This window comes from Typha latifolia, chromosome 9, assembly GCF_019914945.1.
Source record: "Typha latifolia isolate L0001 chromosome 9, TyphaL0001v2, whole genome shotgun sequence".
NCBI classification, from domain to species: Eukaryota; Viridiplantae; Streptophyta; class Magnoliopsida; order Poales; family Typhaceae; genus Typha; species Typha latifolia.
The window spans coordinates 2,603,876-2,625,443 of NC_133094.1; the positions used below are offsets into that span (position 1 = coordinate 2,603,876).

Below are 21,568 nucleotides of genomic sequence, written 5' to 3' on the forward strand. Positions count from 1 at the left end.
GTGGATTTGTCGTTCATGCATGCTTTGAGGTGAGACTGTATCTTTTTGAGGTTCCCTTCATGTATGGTTCGGTAGCTTTAATGGAAGCTAGGCTCGGTTCATTGTTAAAAATCTAAGCTCAATAAACCACTAAATCAAGGAACGGATAACAATAAGGGAAAAGAACGAGGTCACTGATATGGTGAGTCAATTCTTTCTGTTGGAGATCACAGCGGCATATTTTTTGGGATCATGGTCCAAGAAATTCAGTGCAACTTTTTTTGCATGAACCACCCAAATCTATAGCATTTATCTAGACTTCCTAAGTGAGATGATTTTGCAAAATCAAATTGTTACTAATCCAACAGTGTTTATATATATATTTTTTACCCTCGATAGCCCGCATATCTTTATACTTTGTATTTTGATTAAATAAAAAAAAATCGCAACACGTCGCTACTTCTATGTTTCTTTTGTCGTCGTTATGTCAGAGCTGCACTTGCGAAGCAGAGCAGCTGACTTTAACATGAAAGTTGATGAAAGTAGAAAGTCATTCGTGCAGACATAATCTATTCCAAAACTTTGGCCGAGACAAGTGTCTTCTCTTGCTTTAGTGATTAAATTTCCATCTCATTGCTTTGGATTCAACAAACTTAGATGTTAAAAAACGCAACCAGTCATTTAACTGATGATTCAAACTGAGGAAGATTGATATGAAAGAATTCCCACAGCTGGATTCCTAGCAACATTGGACAATGAGAGAGCTGCTTAGTGCTACAGTTAATCCTCCAGCCATGGAAGATCTATAAATCCTGCTACTAACCATTCCCTGAAGAAGAGAACAAAGAAGAAAGAACAGAGCAACTACAAAATCAAAATGTGCGACTTGCTTCTTCTATGCTATCACCCTGTTTATATTTCTTCCACCTAATGAATAACATCTCCAGAAAGAATATGAAGCATGGTTAAGATCTTAAAAATATTTAACTTAACCAAGAAAGTAAAGAAAGGGATTCCGAAGCAAAAGGAAATGTGATGAATATAACAAATTGAATTAAAATGCCACCTGAGGGCCCATTGACCATAATCAACTCCGCATGATCAATTCAATTATATATGCAGTGTCAAAAATTTCTACTGGTAGAAAGGAGCATACCGCTCCAGTTATTTTCCCGCCATAACAACAAACTCTATGGCTCAACTATTTTGCCTTCGTATTCTTTTATTGTATGGCAGAATCATCCTATACCGTAGTCAAGAATTGATGATACATGTCAACTCAAGCAGCTTTTTTGCAGTAGTTTTCAAGCCATTCCATGGTCACACTCTTTGGTCTTTCAAGCGCCAAACCAAGAGCTCGGTCCCATACAAGCTGCATCACAAAGAGTAGTTTAGAATGAACTCACCTAAGAAATAAAAGAAACACCTGAAAATGCTGAAGAGATGTAGGAAGACAATACCTGGGAGCCTATCCCTATGCTTCTCGAGACACCAAAGAGTACAGTGTAATACCTGCGCATAGAAAGTTTTGATTGAATATTATTTAACTATCTAAGCTATGTTAGTTTTAGGATGAATCATGCTACACCGAGTACTGTTTTAAGGGCAATATGTCCCTAATCAAGGTTATGAAACGAGCATTCCAGTTAGTTAGAAGGCCAGAGAAAGATGGAGGTCATGCGGAAGTATGAAGCCAATCAATAACTGGATTTCTTTTGGACTGTGTAACATTCAAGTATATCCAGTCAATAAAGAAGGCACGATCCTGCTTCTTGACTGCTCCAACTGTATCATCATTACTACTAGATACTTGAAGTACTGCTTTGGCAGGGGGAAAAAAGTTTTCCTTAAAACATTGCCGCAAAGTTGAAAGCCTACCTTGCTTCAGATAAACCAAAATAATTCAGGAGAACTCCACTATGAGCATCAACGTTGGGCCATGGGTTCTTAACCTGCAAGTATCCCAACGTACCAGCATTATTTCTGAACTTAAATTAGAAAGAGTAAATGCATGAACTCTTAAATCAAGCGATCCTAGAAGACATCATCAATGTTTAAGATAAAAAATATGATAAGAAGCAAAAGGGATTCAACTATTTGTTGAACACACCAACTGTTCAAGCTCAGCTTGATAGCTGATAATGATCTATAGGATATAAATATTACTTTAAACTAGAAAGGCATCTGAATGTACCTTGCCTAACTCAGTGAGTATTGGAGGAACAACTTCATATAACTTAGAAACCTGATAAGAAAACTCTGACAAATTCAGAGAAACAAAACAAATAGATATAGTCCAAAGTGGACACTGTTCTTAACAAAGAATCCATAATCAGATGTATACTAAGTATAAATTACAAACCAGCTGGAAAAGTGGGTCATCTGGTAAATGCTTTAATGCAAATTCCCTTTGGCACGTATATCGTGGATCTGTTTTACGTAGAACTCCATGACCAAATCCAGGAACAACCTGGACGATATTTTCAAAATTAGAACATAAAAGAAAATGCTTGATATCAGCATTATTCAATTTCAATGAAGAAAGAAAAGGAAGTGATATAACAAAGGTGACATAGCACCCACATTGAAGACAGGACAGAACATAAAAAAAACCAATAATAAATCACCTTTTACCTCTATTGAGGTGAAATATTTTGAAATAGAAAGAAAATATCAAAGCAGATCTGGTTGAACTTTACCCACTAAAGCTTTACTCCTAAGCATAAAAGTAACCATATAAGTATATAACTATATAAGTCATTTTTTTTCTTAAGTAGGAAGTGTTTCAAACTAGGATCAATACAAATTTCTCGTTTAGGAACTGATGCACTTGCTAGTCTGCTTATTGCATATGTCAAGGTACTATTAAGTCTTACCTTCCCCACATGAACTAATCAGAGGTAGATTCTAATGACGACAAATGAGGTACCTTTCCACTATTCAAAGTCTTCCAGACGTAATCTTTCAACTGATCAGTTGTTATGTTTTCTCCGCATTCCCCTACCACAGATTTAATCCATAGGAGCACTTCCTGCATTAGGAGTGTAAAATAAGTGAAGTCTGGGAATATAATAAATTATTTAAAGTACATAATCAACTCTACAAGAAAATGTTTCTACTCCATAATCAGAAATGCATCTGTGGGACAATTTTAAACTATAAGCTATATAAGCAAGCAGAAGTGCAAAAGGGAATTCAAATAGCTACAAACTTCCAGCGGATGATTTTTTCTTTTTCCTTTTAACAGAATGTGCTTATGGACCACTCAGTTTACCATCAGAATGCAATGAGAGCCACAACAACGAGCATTAAATAATATAGTACTTTGTTCAGTTCCAACTAGTGAGAAATCATTAGAGGATCAAGTAGCAGATCACAAACAGGGCAAAGAAATTGCACTCCCAAAATGTCTATAAAGCTCAACAGGTTTAGATGAGAAGTAATGGAGAAGCACTACTGTACCTGATTAGCCAGGCCATGGAGTGGCCCTGCTAAACCATTCAGTGCAGCCGCAAAAGAAAGAAATGGATCAGAGAGAGCACTGGCAACCTGATAATGAGTACAACATATCAGTTTTTATGGATTCATGCATATCAAAATTAAACTAATGTCAACAAATATTAGTTTAATATTCTAGAGAACACTTGCACAAATCATCAGAATTTCTACTACAGCCTAGTAGTTCAATTAGATGCCTTACAAGTTACAATGAAGATAAAGAAAACCGAAGCACCAACAGAGTATTGCATCTCTTACCAGATGAGCAGTATGGGCACTAACATTTCCACCTTCATGGTCACTGCATAATATGTAAAAACAATGTCAATTACTGAATTTATAATTCAGCAATGGATTGAATATCAGGATAAGATTAAATCATTAGCAGAAAAGCATAAAGAAAAAAGATGATCATTCGCAAGTCACCTATGGATTGTTACATAAAGTCTCATCAACTCCAGCATTTTGGGATCATCAAACCCAAGCATGTGGGAAAAATTTGCACCATAATCCAGGGAATCATCAGCAGGTATAACTTTCCCATCCTTGTAGATTCTTGAAAGAATTACACAACAGAAGATATAAGATTATTGCATACACAGAACGAAAGATAATTTCGACATATTTCATTAGATATCAGTTATTTCCATCAATATACATTCATAAATATATATAGAAACCCAGAAGGATGCAAGTTACCTCCGATAAACATAAGAAGCCACCACTGGAACCCTGGCAATCAAATTCATAGAATCCTCATATGTTGGCTCCCAAAACCTGTCAAGAGTGATGCGTTTGTCAAAACTTCAGATAAAAGTATCTTAATAATTATGAGTGGAAGTAAAGAAATTAGACATTTACTTTGCTTTTGGCATCCCTTTGTCATATGCCTTTTGGAATTCACTTTCAACCTGGCACGAGACAGCAGAAAAGCTTAGAGATATGACAAAGCAAAACTTGAAGTTGAGGGTAACGTGGCTGCCAAAAAGGCAATTTTCTGCGACTTCAATCCCTAAATTATTTTTCCAAATTCAAAAATGATAATAGACTGATACACTGAAATGTATTTGTCTGAGGACAATAGTGTTCTAAAAGGGATCAACAGATTTCCAATGCCTAAACCAACTGCATTGAATATATGTTGGAGGGGGCAAATGCTGGTGCATACATTCCAGATTTGCTGAGAAATTCAATAAGTTAAAAGAGTATAAAAGTATGTATGAAGGGTTGGGAGGAAGAATGTTTGGAGAAAGATGATTAAGCATTTCATCAATAATTTTAGGATCTATTCTGGTTACTATTAATTGAAAATTGGTATAGTGCTGTGTTACAAGTTCAGACAACAAACATCTATCGGCACCAAGCCATCAGTAATCAATCAAGACTAAACATAGATGAGTGTAAGACTATTCCGTGTTTATAAGACATGCTAATTCTTTAGCTGTTGGTCAAAATGAAAAGGAACATATAGGTCAGTCTGCATCTCACATATACATCCTATTTAATTGAACTACCCCTAGTCTCCAAAAGCATTGGCTGGTATATACCTGAAGTGCCATAATTCCAGTGGTAAATTGTGTCATTGGATGAGCTGTCACAGGGAGAGCATCTATTGCCTTGTAAACATGATCTGCATCCATATCCAATAGCATAAAGTTCATAAAGAGTCAAAGACTGTCACAATGGAAGGATGATAACTCCCCTGAAATTGATGAGACCCAATCAAGCATATGTGAAACACTCAATAATATGTTCTGCATAAGATGCTTAAAAAGCGGTAATACTTTTAGTCTTTTACTCCATAATTTATGTATTAGATAACTCAAATAAGATTGAGTATGGTAATATTTCTCAGTTTTTTTTTCTTTTGGCACCTCAAGCTCTATGAAAATTCCAGATCAATGATGGTGATTTTTTTTGTTTCCATTTCAAAGAAAAGCACAGTTGATTTGTGACATCAAGATGCCCTGATAAATGCCAATTTCAAAGTTCTCAAATCATAAATAACATAAATGTATTACACTATGCCAGTGACAAGCTTACATCAAAAGTTCAAAATTAGCATAATATAAACTGTTGTAAGTATTTCCACCAATTAAAATTTTTTATCATGCAGAAAGCATAGGCTGCAAAAGATCTGCCAGGCCAGGAGAGTGCTATTATCTAAAATAATTCAACTTGCTTACATTAAATAACTTCCTTTGTGCAAATTATAAGGTAACCTGTGAAGCCAGACAAAAGAAAATAACCTGGAATCTTAGAACGACTATGCAATTCCTTGGATAATGCATCAGCTTGTTCTTGGCTTGGAACCTGTCGTAAGAGGAGAGCCAATGTGAATGATGCAGTAGCTAACATCCTGTTCGAAGTACAAATACCCAGAACATATTTTATGCTAAAGGTCATTTTTCCCTCTATAACAGCTTCAATTAGAGATTAAGCTACAAAAGGAAAGGCCTTAGGGTTGGCCCACCATATTAAATAGTATTACTACATAAAAGCTAACACATAGCCCACGCTAGCAAACATGTACAGGAGCATAAGTAGAATTTGGGGCAATAAACAAATAACATCCTCTGATAAAGTTCCAGAATAAGGTTCACCTCATTGAGTTGGAAAACCTCTCATCCATAACTGATAATACCTAGGAGGCACTGAAGGAAGTCCGTCTAATTAAAATTTCTAAATAATCAGTAGATGTATTCCTCCACAAATCAAACAACAATGGATTGGCTTAAAAAAGACCAACATTTGAACACTTCTCTAGAAGCAAAACATTATATCAAATAAAACATTACACATATAGATGAAGGATCTCCATAATTTTCACAATGCCCATTCTTATATGTGATATTTCCATGCATGACATAATCTCAATAAGACAATTAAAGGGTCAGCTGCTTCCGGTCCTTCCAAACCAATGGAAGAAGGGATCCAACTCCAGTTAGCCTTATCATTATTCTTTTTTTTTTATGACATCATTATGCTGCTAGAGCTGATGTCAAAGCAAGATTAATAACCTAAAAATACATGGAATGCCTCAGAAGTGGTTGAACTTCTAGTTTAAGTTAAACTACCTTTTGGCCTAGATTTTGTAGCAAGACAAAGATAAATCATCCAAACATATATGGAGGAACTCGGACCCGTCACAAATGTAACTAGTTCACTACATTTATCTTAGTATCTAAAAGCAGTATATAAATATATTGTTCCTCTTGTTCATATATCCCCCATCAATATTTTTGTTCATTGTAATAGATGCCCAACATACTGATGCACTCTTGGCATTCATAAAAAAAAAACGAATACACATGCAAGTACGAAAAAAAGCAATTGACTTGGTTCATTTCAAGATGAAAAAAAGGTCATTCAATAACCTTTCCAGTCAAAAGAAGCCAAAGGAGACCCTCAGGCAATGGCTCTCCTCCTTGAATCGCAGATGGCAACATCTTCTGGCATTCAGGAATGGATAACCCCCTAAAACGGATACCCTTTAAAAACAAGATAATATGGTTAGTTAGTCAACTTTCCAAAATCTAGTGTTTTTCTAGACAAAATATACCATAGAAGATAAAAGAATAACACATGACAAATAAGCACAGAGATCATGTCTCTTAAAGATTATGCAACACAATATATGTGAGTTTGAATAGAACCATGCACCTCATCTGGGTCAAGCAATGACGTTTCCCACAGTAATCCAGTCATTCCCCTCATTCCACCAATAACCTACCAAAATGTAAGTTAAGAATCAATGTAAACAGCATAACAATTAGACTAGTCCAACAAACTCAGCTATCATCCAATAGCGCAAGGGTTCTACATATTTGAGGAATATGAAAGGCAGGCAAAACCTATACTGCTAGAAAATTTCTACTACATTTTTAAGTTCAAATTTTGTAAGCACATGGAAATTATAGTAGTATACCATATCCACTGTGATGTTCCCAAGTTGAACTTTTCCATGTTCTGATTTCAGTTTCTTCAAGCGTTCCTGTCAGCAACAACAATAATAAGATCAGCTATTCATCAGTAAGATATGATTGTGGCGCTTAGGAAGAAATAAAATCTTAATTTCTGAGCATAGATAAACTACTGGTTATAATAAACTAACATATTTCAATGACAATAAAGTGAGATGTCAGAATTACATACTGAGCATGGTAGAGTTGATGATAATTCGAAACAGATAACACGGAAAGGAAAAAAACACATAAAATAGTAAAAACTACTCTAAAGAAGAAAAACCTGTTGTTCAGGAATCAGGTCCTTCAGTTGGGCACGGAGATCCTGCACGATTAATAATAGCTCAAGCATCAATCTACAATGCTAAACCAATGAAGAAACTAGCAGTAAACAAATAATTTTGCATGCACCAAAACAACATTTGAGGTGAGCCGCACTCCCAGATATTAAAACAAAAGGCAACAAGAAAGAAATTAACATGTAACTCCTACTAAACAGGAGCTCAATGACTTGGACAAAATGGCACTCCATTTTGTGTAGGGTTATCCAGTTAGATGTCATTTGAGAAGCTTGGACATCCCACTCAAAAAAAAAAAAAAAAGCATTTAAAGCAAGTGGATCAGTTGGTTCTTAGCTTAGAAAACAATGAAGAATTTTCTGAGAAGGAAACTAATTGAACTTTTTTATTCCTAGATAGGTACTTTTCTATTATAAACATACTCATGGAGGTCTGAAGGAATCTGTAGATTCTCTTACTGTGGAGAAGAAAAATGAATGCAAACAAACCAAAGCAGATGAATTGTTCAACTAGCTTAGCACATAGAAATTTACAATGAACAAATGGTAAATTTATGACAATCAAGAAATATGCAGATATTTAAGTAAGCAGTTAAAATCAACAAATTATGAGTGAAATGCAACAGTGAAACAGATCATATCATACAAGATCTGAAGCAGTTTGGATTTGTAACCACCGAATGGAACCCAACGAGCTGGACTGCTGGGCCTGGAATCAGAATCACCAAAATATTTAGAGTATTAACAGAGTAAGAACATCAAAATATCCACACAAAAAAAATATCGACTCTATCTTCTCCTTATTCAGCATTAGAACTATCAAAGAAACTACTATCTACTCCACATAGAATTCGAAATTGAGCATAGATGAATCACGTATCACTTACAAGACGAGATCTAATCTTGGACAGCGCCGCAACACTGCGGAAGAAAGCCATTCTTCCCAAGTTCAACTAGAATTCCCCTGAAAACTAACAAAAACAGGGATCTTTTGTCAGCAAAAAAAGAAATCTTCATGAATCAAACTTTTAAATATGACATTCAAAGTAAAGCAAGATAGTTTCATCTAACAAGTCAGTATAAGAAAACCGCGCCTAAACCCGATCAAGAACTAGGGTTAGGTACAGAATCTTCTCCAACACTTCCACAAAAGGAGGAAACCCACAGGGATGCACAGATTAACGACCAATAAAAGAGCGGCTCAAATTACCAGAACAAAGCGATCAAGAGAGAGAGAGACGAAGCAAAACGCCCCTTTACTTCTCTTACTTCCTATAAAGAAATGGAAGGGCCAAGAGCATCTATTCAACCAAATTCCGGTTATACCCCTACGGTGGTCATTCGGGGAAGTTCTTGGAATAATTTTCTCTTCCCAAAATTCGCCCTCCAGAAGGGCAGCGCTGACCGTGCGAGCGGAATCAGACGGTTCAGGCAGCTGACACGTGGGCCAAGGCGGCGCGACCGCGCGGACCCGATACTGTCGGAAAAGGATCGGGAAAAAGTCGCTTTGGAAATAATATCGGAAGGGAAACGAGCCGAGGAAACGAGCTTAGATCTCGGAGCAGAGTAATTGGGCTTTTTCTACAAAGCCCAATAAATAAGAAAATTTGGGGGCTTTCTAACAAGGTGCTCTTGATTGCTTCCACTCAATATTTCTCTCTAAATTATTTATTAATCTTGAGCTTTGGAATGTAAATATTACTCGGTTAATGAATTAGAATGTGATATTTAAAAAGGTGATGTATTTTTGTGTCGCATGGCGAAAATATATTTTTCACTAAGGATCTCTTTCCTAAATAAATCTTGGAAAAAAAAATCAATGACAAAAATGCCTCTTATGCGAAGGAATTTAAAGCCCTAATTAATTTTTTAATGATGGTTCATATACTTCTATTATCCTGTTAATTTTGCATCTATATTAATATTTATGTTATTTTCATAATAATTAGTTGTTGAGATTTTCTTTGTCTTTTATACTTCTATATCTATTACTACAGGCCTGTTTGTTATTGACTAAGAAGAAAACAATTATGTCTAGGTCGTTTATAATAAGTGGCAATCCTATCTTCTCCAAAAGACAAGTAGAAGACAAACAATTATAATTTTTTCCCCTATATTTGCTCATGGGAACCATCCATGATCATCTTTAAAAGTCAAACTCTTTTATCCAACAAAAAAAAAAGAAAAATAATTATAAGGGAAACAAACTGACATTGAATAAGAGAGCTTAGAAGTAGTACAAGTTAACCATATAAAAGTTATGCAGAAAAAAAAAATCTCTAAAAATGTTAGAGTTTGGATGGATAGAGATTAATATCAATTCATTTGGCAAAAGGACCTGTAATTATCATGCCAAAATACTTCAAAACATATGGGTTTTAGTATTCAAGTATTTAGCATCCCACCAAACACAAAAAAATCACATCAACTACCCTTATTTTTACAGTACAAATGGCAATACACACATAATGCAGGGCATAAAATGATTATTGTGCCACTATAATTTTGAATAATTTCTAAATTTGATAAGAGAAGCAGATCTGTGAGTAATGGCCTATATGGCTAATATCTTCATATAATCAATGCCTTACTGCCTTAATTCAAGTCAACTCTCCCTTTAATTTAGATTGCATTATTGGATGAAGTACAGGAAAATTATAACCACTTGTCCACTACTACATTGCTCATCTACCTCTTGCTCAATTGTATTTACTAATATAATGCCACAATGGCCCATTATTGATGGAGTATTTTAGAGAGTTTTGAAGCTCATGCATTAATATCTTCTCCTTATGACTGTCGTTGATGCTGTGGATTAAGCTTGGGCTGTGGACTTACTTCTCCGTTTAAAATCTTAAGGCGGTGTATAATGTTTATTTTAAGCTATTATTTTCTGTATCTCTATAGCTCTTGTGAGTTTGATACTTATGTTTTAATAGTTGTGCAGTTTCAGATTGGAGGTTTGTCTTACTTACTTTCTCAATTTATTGTATAAAATGTATGACATCTTTTAACTTAGCTGATATAAAAACTTATCCCCTCCTCTCTCTCTCTCTCTCTATATATATATATATATGAAAAGAGAATATTATTTAATGCCTCATTTGCTAGTTTGATTAATGTCTAAGGATAATAAAACACAGGAGGCCCTTAAGGGACAGCTTGTGTTACATTATTTTTAATGAGCTAGAATGTGCTAGGGTTGAATAAAGCATAATTTAATTGTTAAAGGGATCCAGTGGGGGAATAATTCCTCTTGCTACTATTATTTTAGGGGCCAATTCCAAATTGTTTGGGTGGATGAAGGGATATATGAAAGTGTCACTACTACTAATAAAGGGACAAATTGATGTAGTAGAGGGCTAAGGATGGGCACCAAAAGACAAGAAGGAAGATATATAGTACAAGACTACAAGTCAGCAAGGAGTTTTCTTCTCTAGACTTCTCTTCTCTAGACTTGGAATAGCAACTGTTTTTTTTTTAGAATCTTATGATTTATACCCTATATTTTACTCTCTTTATTATTAAATCTACTCATTTTGTTATCTCCAAAGCACTCTATTGGTTGTCTAAAAGAATTTTTAAGTAACATAAATAAGAAATAAAAAACTATATAGTAGAATGTTGATGATAATAAGAGCAAATTAAAGGCAGGGTGCAAATTATTAATTTACCTTTTTTTTCTTTTAAATTTTAGTAGAGATTGCATTTAGTAGATTGGAAAACATGGATTTAACCATATCCATATTTAAGGCTCAAATAGACTCCATTATATAGAATATAAAATAAAAAATCACTAGAAAATTTAAGCTTGCTAGTATGGTATCAAAGCATAGATATATCTTGAGTTTCAATCTTATCAAACTCATATATCATCTAAAATAATATAAAAAATATATTCATTTAAGTCAAATTTACTTTATGGGCCTATTAAAATATTTTAAACTAAAAAATAAAAAATAATTAGAATATAAAATATAAAATTGTCGCATTACATTTTTGGTACGAAAGAATTAAATAGTATTTCCCAAATAAATAAGTAAGCAAATAATGTGCTTTGCTGAGGTTGCTACATTGGTGATAATTAAATATCAAGTGGGATGAATCAAAAGATGAGTCAATCTCAAAGTTTTGGTAGGGTTGGTATTGCTGGGGTCTGGCAAAGTTGTCCTTTGTGCTATATTTATTTCTAATCCATTCTCAGATCTAATGCATGGACTTCTTTAAATAATCTTATTCATATATTATGAGAATATTAAAAGGTTTTCTTTGTATTTCTTATTTCAGCTCCTCTTATTTGCTCTAATCACTAAAATATAAAACCAGTTGCTTATTAATATTGCATTCTTTACAATTATAATTTCTCTGACTGAAAATATTCATTTGGATGCTGGAGAAATCCCACAATGCATATTGCTGTAATTAAAACTAGCCCAACTTAGGAAGAAAGCCTTTGATTTGAGATTACATGGTTGAAGAGGATCTTTGCAACATATAATATTAGATATTCAATTAAAAAAAACAATATGCTTTAGTAGAAAATTGATACAAATCTATGGTCCTCAATTAACTAATAATTAGACATAGAGAATTTAATTGAAACCACATAAAGCTTTTTTCCTTGAATATCATCTTAAGATAGAAGAACATGTCTGTATGACTATATATATATATATTTATAAGTGAGATTTTTTTTTGCGTGTGTACCACTCAAGAGCACTTTATTTGTTTGTATACCTTATTAATTTAGTAGATAACGTAATAAAATTGCCATTATTTAAGAGCAATATATGCACAAAAAATTACTCATATATCCTTCTAGTATTAAACAAATTAAAACTTAATTGTTGGTTAAACTTTTATAAGCATTTATATAAAAATAAGGGGTTTATGAAATATGTATATAAAATTTAATAAGTGTTTTAATATATATATATATACATATGAACTTTAGAGATATACAGGAAGATTTACAACAAGATCATGCCATGTATCTACTTTTCGAGAGTGATGATGTCATAAGAACCAAACAAGAATGAGGTAAGAGAGAGAAAGGGTCCCTTCTCTCTCTCCCCCATTTCCCTTCACATTTCTCTCATTCGCATCGAGCTATATACTTCTCCATCCATAGTATATAAACAACCATCCTTCATCCATTCTTCTACCTCAGCTCCAACCCACCCCAATTCTAGAAGAAGAAGAGATGGAGGAGTTCATGAAGCCACGAGCTCACAACAAGGGGGCGGCGGCGGCGGCGCTCGCCATGCATAGAGACTCGCATATGGTGTCAAAGATGAAGCCCAAGATCAGGATAATTCATATCTTTGCACCCGAGATCATAAAGACCGACGTCGAGAATTTCCGCGAGCTTGTCCAGCGGCTGACCGGAAAACCTACAAAGGAGATCGACGGTAGGAACAAGAAGGCGGCGGCGGCGGCGCGGCCGCGTGCTATTCATCCACCGGAGTATCGAGAGACGTCGCAAGTGGAGAATGTTAAGCGAGAGATCGGGGAAGAGGAGGAGGAAGGGAGGAAATTATGGGTAGATGGTAGCTCCGGAGGATTCTTGAATGGATTGGAAGAGGATGACGATGTAGACTTCTTCCATGGTTTTGGAGAATATTCATTGTTTCCTTTTCTCAGCATGGATGATGTTCGGCAATGAGGTAGTTGGTATAGGAGGTCTAGATTTCATCCTTCTTTTCCTTTTTGGGGTTAGTTTCATTTAGTTAGAGATACTGTGGCATTTGTCATTGTGGTTGTAAATAAATATTGAAATGGTTATTGATGAATTCCATTACTTTCCCATGTAATGGCAACTTATTGAATTGAGCTTTCTGGCAAATGGAATTGTAGCTGTCCTTTTCTTACTTGCCAGCAACTCCTTAGACATTAGAGTTACTAATTAGAAGTTTTCTATGCGTAGATGCATGATTAAGTATATTATGGTTAGTTTCTTAGATGATTAACTTAGTTGTTCAATTTATATTTATGCACATATAATATATATATATATATATATATGGAGTGGAAATCAGATCCATCTTTATTCATTTGCATCATCCACAGAACAAGTTGAGATACATAAGACAATTCAATCCATTTGCAGAGATCACTGTGTGCTAGGGAATGCAACGCATCTGGCCTTATCTTCTCCATCTATTTTAATGGCTGTTCCTTTCTAGTAGTTCCACTTGGGGCCATGATCATGACCAACCTATTAACTAAGTAGGGACACATTCATATGACTGCTTAGGTCTTGTTCAAGTCAAAAGTAGTGCCAATTAGGATTCCAATCAAGGTTGATATAGTAATCTCCCACAAAGGAGGGAGTATTAGTTTCATTTGTCATCCAAAAATTCAAAAAAAAAAAAAAAAAAAGAAAAGAAAGAGAATGTGAGATAAATTATAAATTAATAAAAAAAAAACTTTGATTGGTTTAAAATAGATTAATAGGTAATCCAAAATTCAAAAGTAATTTACTTGTGCTCAAAGAAGCCATTTTCTTCCTTTTCTATGGGAGTGGTTAATAGTTTCCTCTTCCAAAATTCTTCTGAAATCTACAAATTGATATTTGACAATAAGCCTTTTGTTAGGTTACGCAATGAGAAGCTGCGCGGAAATGGTCGAAAATAGTGTTTTGTAAGTAATATGCACAGAAAATGACATGCTTTATGTTGATGTTTTTTTTAATAAGTATTAGTTGACCTAATTATATTATCTATCATAAATGTAATCTAAATAAAATATAGGCTTATAGACATTTATTATTTGGTAGCTTAACCGTGTTGAATTAGCTTTAATCGAGCACAATGTAATACGGATTAACATCCTTTTAACAAGAAATTAATGATGCTTCTTCGAAGGATATATGATTGTCCTCCAACTAGAACATATCATTAAGACCCAAAAACGATCGACAACCATCTAGTTAAGATCATTATTAATCAACATATGATACAATCAGACACTATAAGGCTCATAATGCAGAGTAATTAGCTATGGTGCTGTTGGACAAGGTCTATTATCATACTTAAATGTCAAAGCATAGGTGAACAATTCTTAGCAAATGAGTGGGTCTGTTTGTAAATAATGAAAAATGAGGACTTATTTATAATATAGTCAAGAGGTGGGGTGTTATTTTGCAATTTCCTAAGTCTTTTGATTATAAATAGTGGTAATTCAGGGTTTACATTGAATATTCACTTAAATAGAGGTTGACACGGAAATCACATCGGTTAACTCGCTTGTTTCTCCAACGGTCATATTTCTCTCTATAAATATAGGCATCAAGAGATGGGATTTTTTTTATTTTTCTTTGATATTTGAGTGAGAGTGTGAGAGAGAAGGGAGAGCGGGAAAGCGAAGAGAGATGAGGAGAGGAAGAAGACGGGAGGAAGAGGAGATCGGAGAGAAGGCTCAGGATAGGGTTTCGAGTTCCGAGATCACATTGTTCCCTAGAACTTTCCGTGATCCCTCCTCAGGTGAGTCCGATTCGTTCAATCATTCAAGAAACCTCCCAGATTCGTCCAGATCAATTTAATTTTGTTTTGTTCAAGATTAGATTATCGATTATTAGGTAAAGATTTGATTCTTGCATAGATCGTATCTCTTTCTTGTTATTCTTCTCCTTCCCTTGGTACGAGTCCTTCTGGTTTGTTTCGGTTAATCTTTTCCTTTTTCACTGGAAGTCTCTCTTGGGATTTGATCAACACGTTCGTGGCATTTGCCAATATGATACGATTTTTAGGTTACGGGGGCCTATAATGGATGACGAATTGGGTGATGGGTTCTTGAAATTGTTTTTCGTTTCATATGATTTATAGGTTAAGATCTTATATTGCAAGATCGACTCCTCTCTTCTTTCTGTTGATAGGATCGTACGTGTAATTGTTTCTGAAGTTCTCTGGGTTTTAGATTATGATGTTGTAGAATTGTTCAAATCTGTTTAAGAAAATCTCCAAATCCCTCCAGATTAGTTCAATTTGTTTTTGTTCAAGATTAAACAATTGATTTATTAGGTATGCATAGATCAATTCCTCTCTTCTTTCTGTTCTTCTCCTTCCCTTGTTATGGTTCCTTCTGATCTGTTTCCATCAATCTTTCTATTATCACTGCAAAGCTCTCTGATTTGTCAGTTAATGTGAACTTGTCTATTATGATCATTCAATAATATCTGCTAATCTTTTCTATGTTGCTGGAAGACTCTGTCGGGAATTGACTGATACATTCTTGAAGTTTGTCATATTAATTGGATTTTTAGGTTAAGGTCTTATAACTGATGACAAATTGGGTGATGGACTAATGACTTATCTATTATGATCATTCAATTATTGCTTCTAATCATTTCTAAGTTGCCAAAAGATCATTTGTTTAGGATTTGACTATTGCATTATTGAAGTTTGTCAATTTGATGTTGATTTTTAGGTTAACGTTCAATAACAGATGATACATTTGGTGATGGACTGATGGATTCTTGAAATTTGTATATGTTCATATGATTTCAAGGTTAAGAACTTATATTGCAAGAGGAGATGGGTAATGGTTGTTGAAATTTATCAATACTGTCATGATTTGCAGATAGGCTCGTATAATGGAAGACAAGTTAGCTAATGGGTTTTTGAAGTTGTCAAGATATGATTAAGGTTAAGCTCTTGTAGGTTTTTCAAGTAAGAAACTTTCTAGACTCCTCCAGATCAGTTCCATTTGTTTTAGTTCAAGATTTGACTCAAATTATTGGATCTACATATATAAAACTCCCCTCTTCTTGTTGTTCTTCTCCTTCACTTGTTATAACTCATGATTTGTTTCCATTGATTTTACCTTATCACCAAAAAACTCTTTGATCTGCCAAGTTAATATGATTCATCTGCTATGATCATTCAATAATACCTTGCTAATCTTTTCTATGTCACTGATAGTTCTCCACCAGGGATTTTACTGATATATTCTTCAAGGTTATCAATTTATTCGACTTTTAGTTTGTCTATTAATGGATGAGAAATTGGTTGATGGACTGATGGGTTCTTGAAATATGTGACGTCCATATAATTTCCAGGTTAAGATATTTTATTGGAAGAGAAGATAGGTAATGAGATCTTGAAGTTTATCAATGTTGATAGGATTTGTAGCTGTAGCTCTTATAATCGAAAGATATGTTGGGTAACGTGATTTTGATGGTGTCAAGATATAATTTTTGGGTTAGGATCTTGTAGATTTGTTCAAATCTGTCCAAGAAACTTCCCAGATTCCTCTAGATCAGTTCAATTTGTTCTTCTTCAAAATTAGGTAATCGAATTATTATGTAAAGATTTGATTTTCACATAGATCGAACTCCTCGCTTCTTGTTGTTCTTCTCTTTTCTTTGTTATGAACTTATGATTCCTTCTGATTTGTTTCTGTCGTTCTTTTTCCTTATCACTGGAAGGTTTTCTGATATGCGAAGTTAATATGATTTTTCTCTTATGATCATGTAATAATTTCTGCTAATCTTTTCTGTGTCTCTGAACGACTCTCCGTCAGGGATTTGACTAAAATATTCTTCAAGTTTGACAATTTTGATTAGTCTTATAACATATGACAGATTGGCTGATAGGTCATGAAATTTGTGTATGTTCATATGATTTCCATGTTAAGATCTTAATTGCAACAGAAGATGAGTAATGTGTTCTTGAAGTTTTTCAAATGTTGATCGGATTTGTACATAGGCTGGTATAATGATAGACAAGTTGGATAATAGGTTTTTAAAATTGTCAAGATTGTTTACATTAAGGTCTTATAATAGATGACAAATTGGGTGATGCACTGACAGGTTCTTAAAATTTGTCGATGTTATATGTTTTTCATGTTAATATCTCATATTGCAAAAGAAGATGGGTAATGGGCTCTTGATATTTATCAATGTTGATAGGATTTTAGATAGGCTAGTATAATGGAAGACAAGCTTGGGTAAATTATTTTGAAGTTGTCGAGATTTGATTTTTAGGTTAGGATCTTGTAGATTTGTTCAAATCTGTTTAAGAAACTTTCTAAATCTGCAAGGCTCTTTTATTTGTAAAGTTAATTGTCTGTTATGATCTGTTCAATAATTTCTCTAATACCAAAAGACTTCATCAGGGATGTTACTGATGCATTATTAAAGTTTGTCAATTTGATTTGATTCTTAGGTTAAGATCTTGTAATGCATGAAAAATTGGGTGATGGATTTGTTGACCTTCATATAATTTCCTGGTTAAGATCTTATATTGCAATAGAAGATGGCAAATGGGTTGTTGGAGTTTTTAGCAATGTTGATAGGATTTGCAGATAGGCTTGCATAATGAAAACACAAGTTGAATAATGGGATTTTGAAGTTATCAAGATATGATTTCTAGGTTAGGTTCTTTTAGATATTTTCAAAATTTCAGATCTACTCAAGAAACTTCCCGGATCCCTCCAGAGCAGTCCAATTTGTTTTTCGTCAAGATTAGATAATCAGTTTATTAGTTAAAGATTTGATTTGATTATGCATAGATCGGAAGATCTCTTCTTGTTATTCTTCTCCTTCCTTGGTACCCATTAATCTTTTTCTTTATCACTGTAAGGCTCTCTGATTTGTTAAGTTGGCATGATTTGCCCGTTATCATCTATCCAATGATTTTGGCTAATCTTTTATTCGATTTTTAAGTTAAGGTCTAATAATGGATGACAAATTAGGTGATGGACTGATTGGTTCTAGAAATTTGTCAACATTTATACAGTTTCTAGGTTAAGATATTATATTGGAAGAGAAAATTGATAATGGGATCTTGAAGTTTATCAATGTTGGATTTGTAGCTATAGCTTGCCTAATGGATGACAAATTGGGTAACGAGATTTTGGAGTAGTCAATATATGATTCTTTAGGTTAGAATGTTGTAGATTTGTTCAAATCTGTTCAAGAAACTCCCCAAATCCCTCCAGATCAATTCGATTTATTTTTGTTCAAGATTAGACAATCGATTTATTAGGTATGCGTAGATTGAACTCCTCTCTTCTTTCTGTTCTTCTCCTTCTCCTTCCGTTGTTATAATTCTTTCAGATTTGTTCCCATCAATCTTTCTATTTATTTGCAAGGCTCTCTGATTTGTTAGTTAACATGACATATCTATTATCGTCATTCGATAATTGCTGCTAATCTTTATTATGTTGCTGGAAGACTGTTAGGGAATGGACTGGTGCATTCTTCAAGTTTGCCATATAATTGATGACAAATTGGGTGATGGACTGGTGGTTCCTTAAAATTTGTGTATGTCCATATGATTTCAAGGTTACGATCTTATATTGCAAGAGAAGATGGGTAATAGGTTATTGAAATTTATCAATATGACAAATTGGGTGATGGACTGATAGTTTGTTGAAATTTGTGTATGTCCGTATGATTTCAAGGTGGTAACAATATTAGCGTTGACCCTAAATTGGGTTGAGGGAGAAGAGAGAAGAAAATAGTTTTGGAGGAAAATATTTTGTATTTCCTCGATCATGAAAGAGAGAGCAAAATCCTATTTATACAAGGTCATCATAAAATAAAATAAATAATAATATATATATATATATATATATATATATATATATCTAATAACTCTAATATCCTCCCTCAAACTCAAGGTGGATTATAAACTGAGAATTTGCTAACTAAATACTCAAGGCATGGAAGGGGAAGAGACTTCGTGAAGAAGTCGGCAATCTGCTCCTCAGTGCTGAGGTGATGGAGCGAAATAATACTAGCTTCGGTACTCCTAACGAGTGTAGTGCATATCGATGATGAGGCCGGATGATGATGATGAGGCTGGTTTGAGATCTTAATGGAGGAAGATGGAGGCGTGAGGTTGAAGAAGGGTGAGTTGAGAGCAATGGGGGTGCTGTTAGTCACGTGAGTGGGCGGGGTGGAAGTGGAGTGAGTGAAGGTAGCATGGGTTAGGAGTGTAGTAGGTGGCCTCGGGGGTGCCGCCAGCTGAGGGTAGAGGGAAGGAGAGAGAGGGAGAGAGAGGGAGAGAGAGAGAGAGAGGAGTGAAAAGGGAAATTGGGGGTAATTCCTATTGCCTTCTTAGGGTGCTCACCACACCATCTTTATAGTGGCTACCCCATGCTAGGTTACTTACTCTCCAAGCAACCCTAGACTCAACTCAACTAGACTAACCCTGACTCGACTAGACTCACTCTATCAACCTGACTTGATTGGACCAACTAGCTCTGGGCCGGTTCACAATAATCCAGCACGCTTTCGCCACCTTGTCCTCAAGGTGTGAAGTCAGGGAAGCACTAGGCTATCTCAGACTCAAGCTCCCATGTAGCATCGTCGGAGTGTTGACCCAATCACTTCACCAAAACCTCCGCCTGTAAGCCTCCCATCTCTACGTCGTCGCTTTTTGGCCAGAACTCTCACCGGCTCCACTGGGTGTCTCCTCTACTAGGTCGGGTATGTCTCCACCTATGATCTGGTCCGTCCCGATTCGAGCCTTCAGGAGTGAAACGTGGAACATTGGGTAGACACGGGACCCCTCAGGTAATGCCAGTCTGCATGCCACTGGGCCGAGTTGCTCGAGCACCTAAAACAACTAAACACGCACAAATACTAGGTCGCCGATCGCAAACTCATGCTCGCGATGTTTGCGGTCATATACTTGCTTCATGCGGTTCTGTGCCTCAGCCATGTGGGCCCTTAGCCTCCTCATGGTAGTATCTTGGTCAGTTAGCTCTAGGTCCGTCTCTGTCCGTGCGGCGAAGATCACTAGGTCATAAGTTGATACACTTAGTTAAAATTTTTTCTTATTGCATTAGTTATTTATTTTTATTAAAATAAAATTCATGTAGGTCACGTTCAAACACAGGAGGGATCGCATGCGAACGCCCTTGCGAACGCCTACATCAGGTTTGCAAATACAGAGAACGCATATTGTACGTTCGAACACGGTCGAGCGAGTTCGAACGCCCGCGTTAGAACGCCTTTCATGCGTTCGCACATACAGAGAACGCATTTTGTGCGTTCGAACGCGATCGGCGGGAATCCTCTAGAATTAGAACGCCTTTTGTGTGTTCGAATGCGATTGTCAGGAATCCTCTAGAATTATGGTTACTTATTATTTTAGGACTTGTTGGCTAGCCTCTATATATATGTGGATGGCAGCCAAATTTATTATGCTATTGGAATATTGATTTCTTGCCTCTCTATCATCTATCTACCCTAATCTCCCTCCTCTCTCTTCACCATCCTTCCACCTCTATCGTTGGCAAGGTTTCTCCTAACTTCTAATATCCCTTGACTGTCGAGCCCTAACCGTGAGTAAGGCCGATTCCTTTGGAGCAACCACGGCAGGACCGAGTCAACCAACATCCATGGGTGCGAATATGGATGAACTTAGGAGCATGTTCCAAACATTGCTGCATAGAGTTGACACAATTCAAAAGGATCACTATGAATTCAAGGAATATGTCGTGAACCAATTGGGTTCGTCATCACTTCAACGACGATCGGAGGTTCAAGAAAGGCCAGCGGTGGGACCTCATCGAACCGATACCTCACAGGTCCAGGTGCGTCATATGAGTGTTAATGATTCCCTATTATCTATGCCTACACATCATCCCCCACCTCCGTTACAAAACCCAAAATCGGCGGTGGTGGAACCCGAGAGGCGTGTGACACCTTTGTGCTTCGTCGATGAAGAGGATTGACACTTTGAGGATGAGATTGATCCCTTTAGAGATGGTGATGAACATGCTCGAGGATTTAGAGAAGGTGATCAACATGTCCAAAGGTTTAGACCTGAACCAAGGATCTTTCGCGAACCCGACAACGCTATTTGAGGGAGAA

General features: G+C 35.5%; 2 protein-coding genes across 4 annotated transcripts; one reads left to right on the forward strand and one right to left on the reverse strand.

Annotated features, from left to right (window-relative positions):
• Nucleotides 1-1,010: 1,010 nt before the first annotated feature.
• Nucleotides 1,011-9,064, reverse strand: LOC140795774 (citrate synthase, mitochondrial). Of its 3 annotated transcripts, none has more exons than XM_073148535.1 (20): nucleotides 8,951-9,064; nucleotides 8,628-8,711; nucleotides 8,387-8,449; nucleotides 7,726-7,767; nucleotides 7,406-7,471; nucleotides 7,141-7,206; nucleotides 6,855-6,968; nucleotides 5,727-5,790; nucleotides 5,025-5,107; nucleotides 4,339-4,388; nucleotides 4,177-4,254; nucleotides 3,904-4,032; nucleotides 3,736-3,778; nucleotides 3,442-3,528; nucleotides 2,909-3,010; nucleotides 2,342-2,449; nucleotides 2,174-2,224; nucleotides 1,858-1,931; nucleotides 1,440-1,491; nucleotides 1,011-1,351 (listed from the first exon to the last, which is right to left on the reverse strand). In XM_073148535.1, the coding sequence occupies exons 2-20, from the start codon at nucleotides 8,676-8,678 to the stop codon at nucleotides 1,259-1,261; spliced, it is 1,416 nt and encodes a 471-aa protein (XP_073004636.1). In that variant the 5' UTR covers nucleotides 8,679-8,711; nucleotides 8,951-9,064; the 3' UTR covers nucleotides 1,011-1,258. The 3 variants fall into 3 exon arrangements, with proteins under 3 accessions (XP_073004636.1, XP_073004637.1, XP_073004638.1); XM_073148536.1 differs by having other exon boundaries at nucleotides 8,628-8,704; nucleotides 8,951-9,034; XM_073148537.1 differs by having other exon boundaries at nucleotides 8,812-8,965.
• Nucleotides 9,065-12,890: 3,826 nt separating this feature from the next.
• On the forward strand, nucleotides 12,891-13,585 carry LOC140795480 (VQ motif-containing protein 25-like). The gene has a single exon (XM_073148050.1). The coding sequence runs from the start codon at nucleotides 12,944-12,946 to the stop codon at nucleotides 13,403-13,405; it is 462 nt and encodes a 153-aa protein (XP_073004151.1). The 5' UTR covers nucleotides 12,891-12,943; the 3' UTR covers nucleotides 13,406-13,585.
• Nucleotides 13,586-21,568: the final 7,983 nt, after the last annotated feature.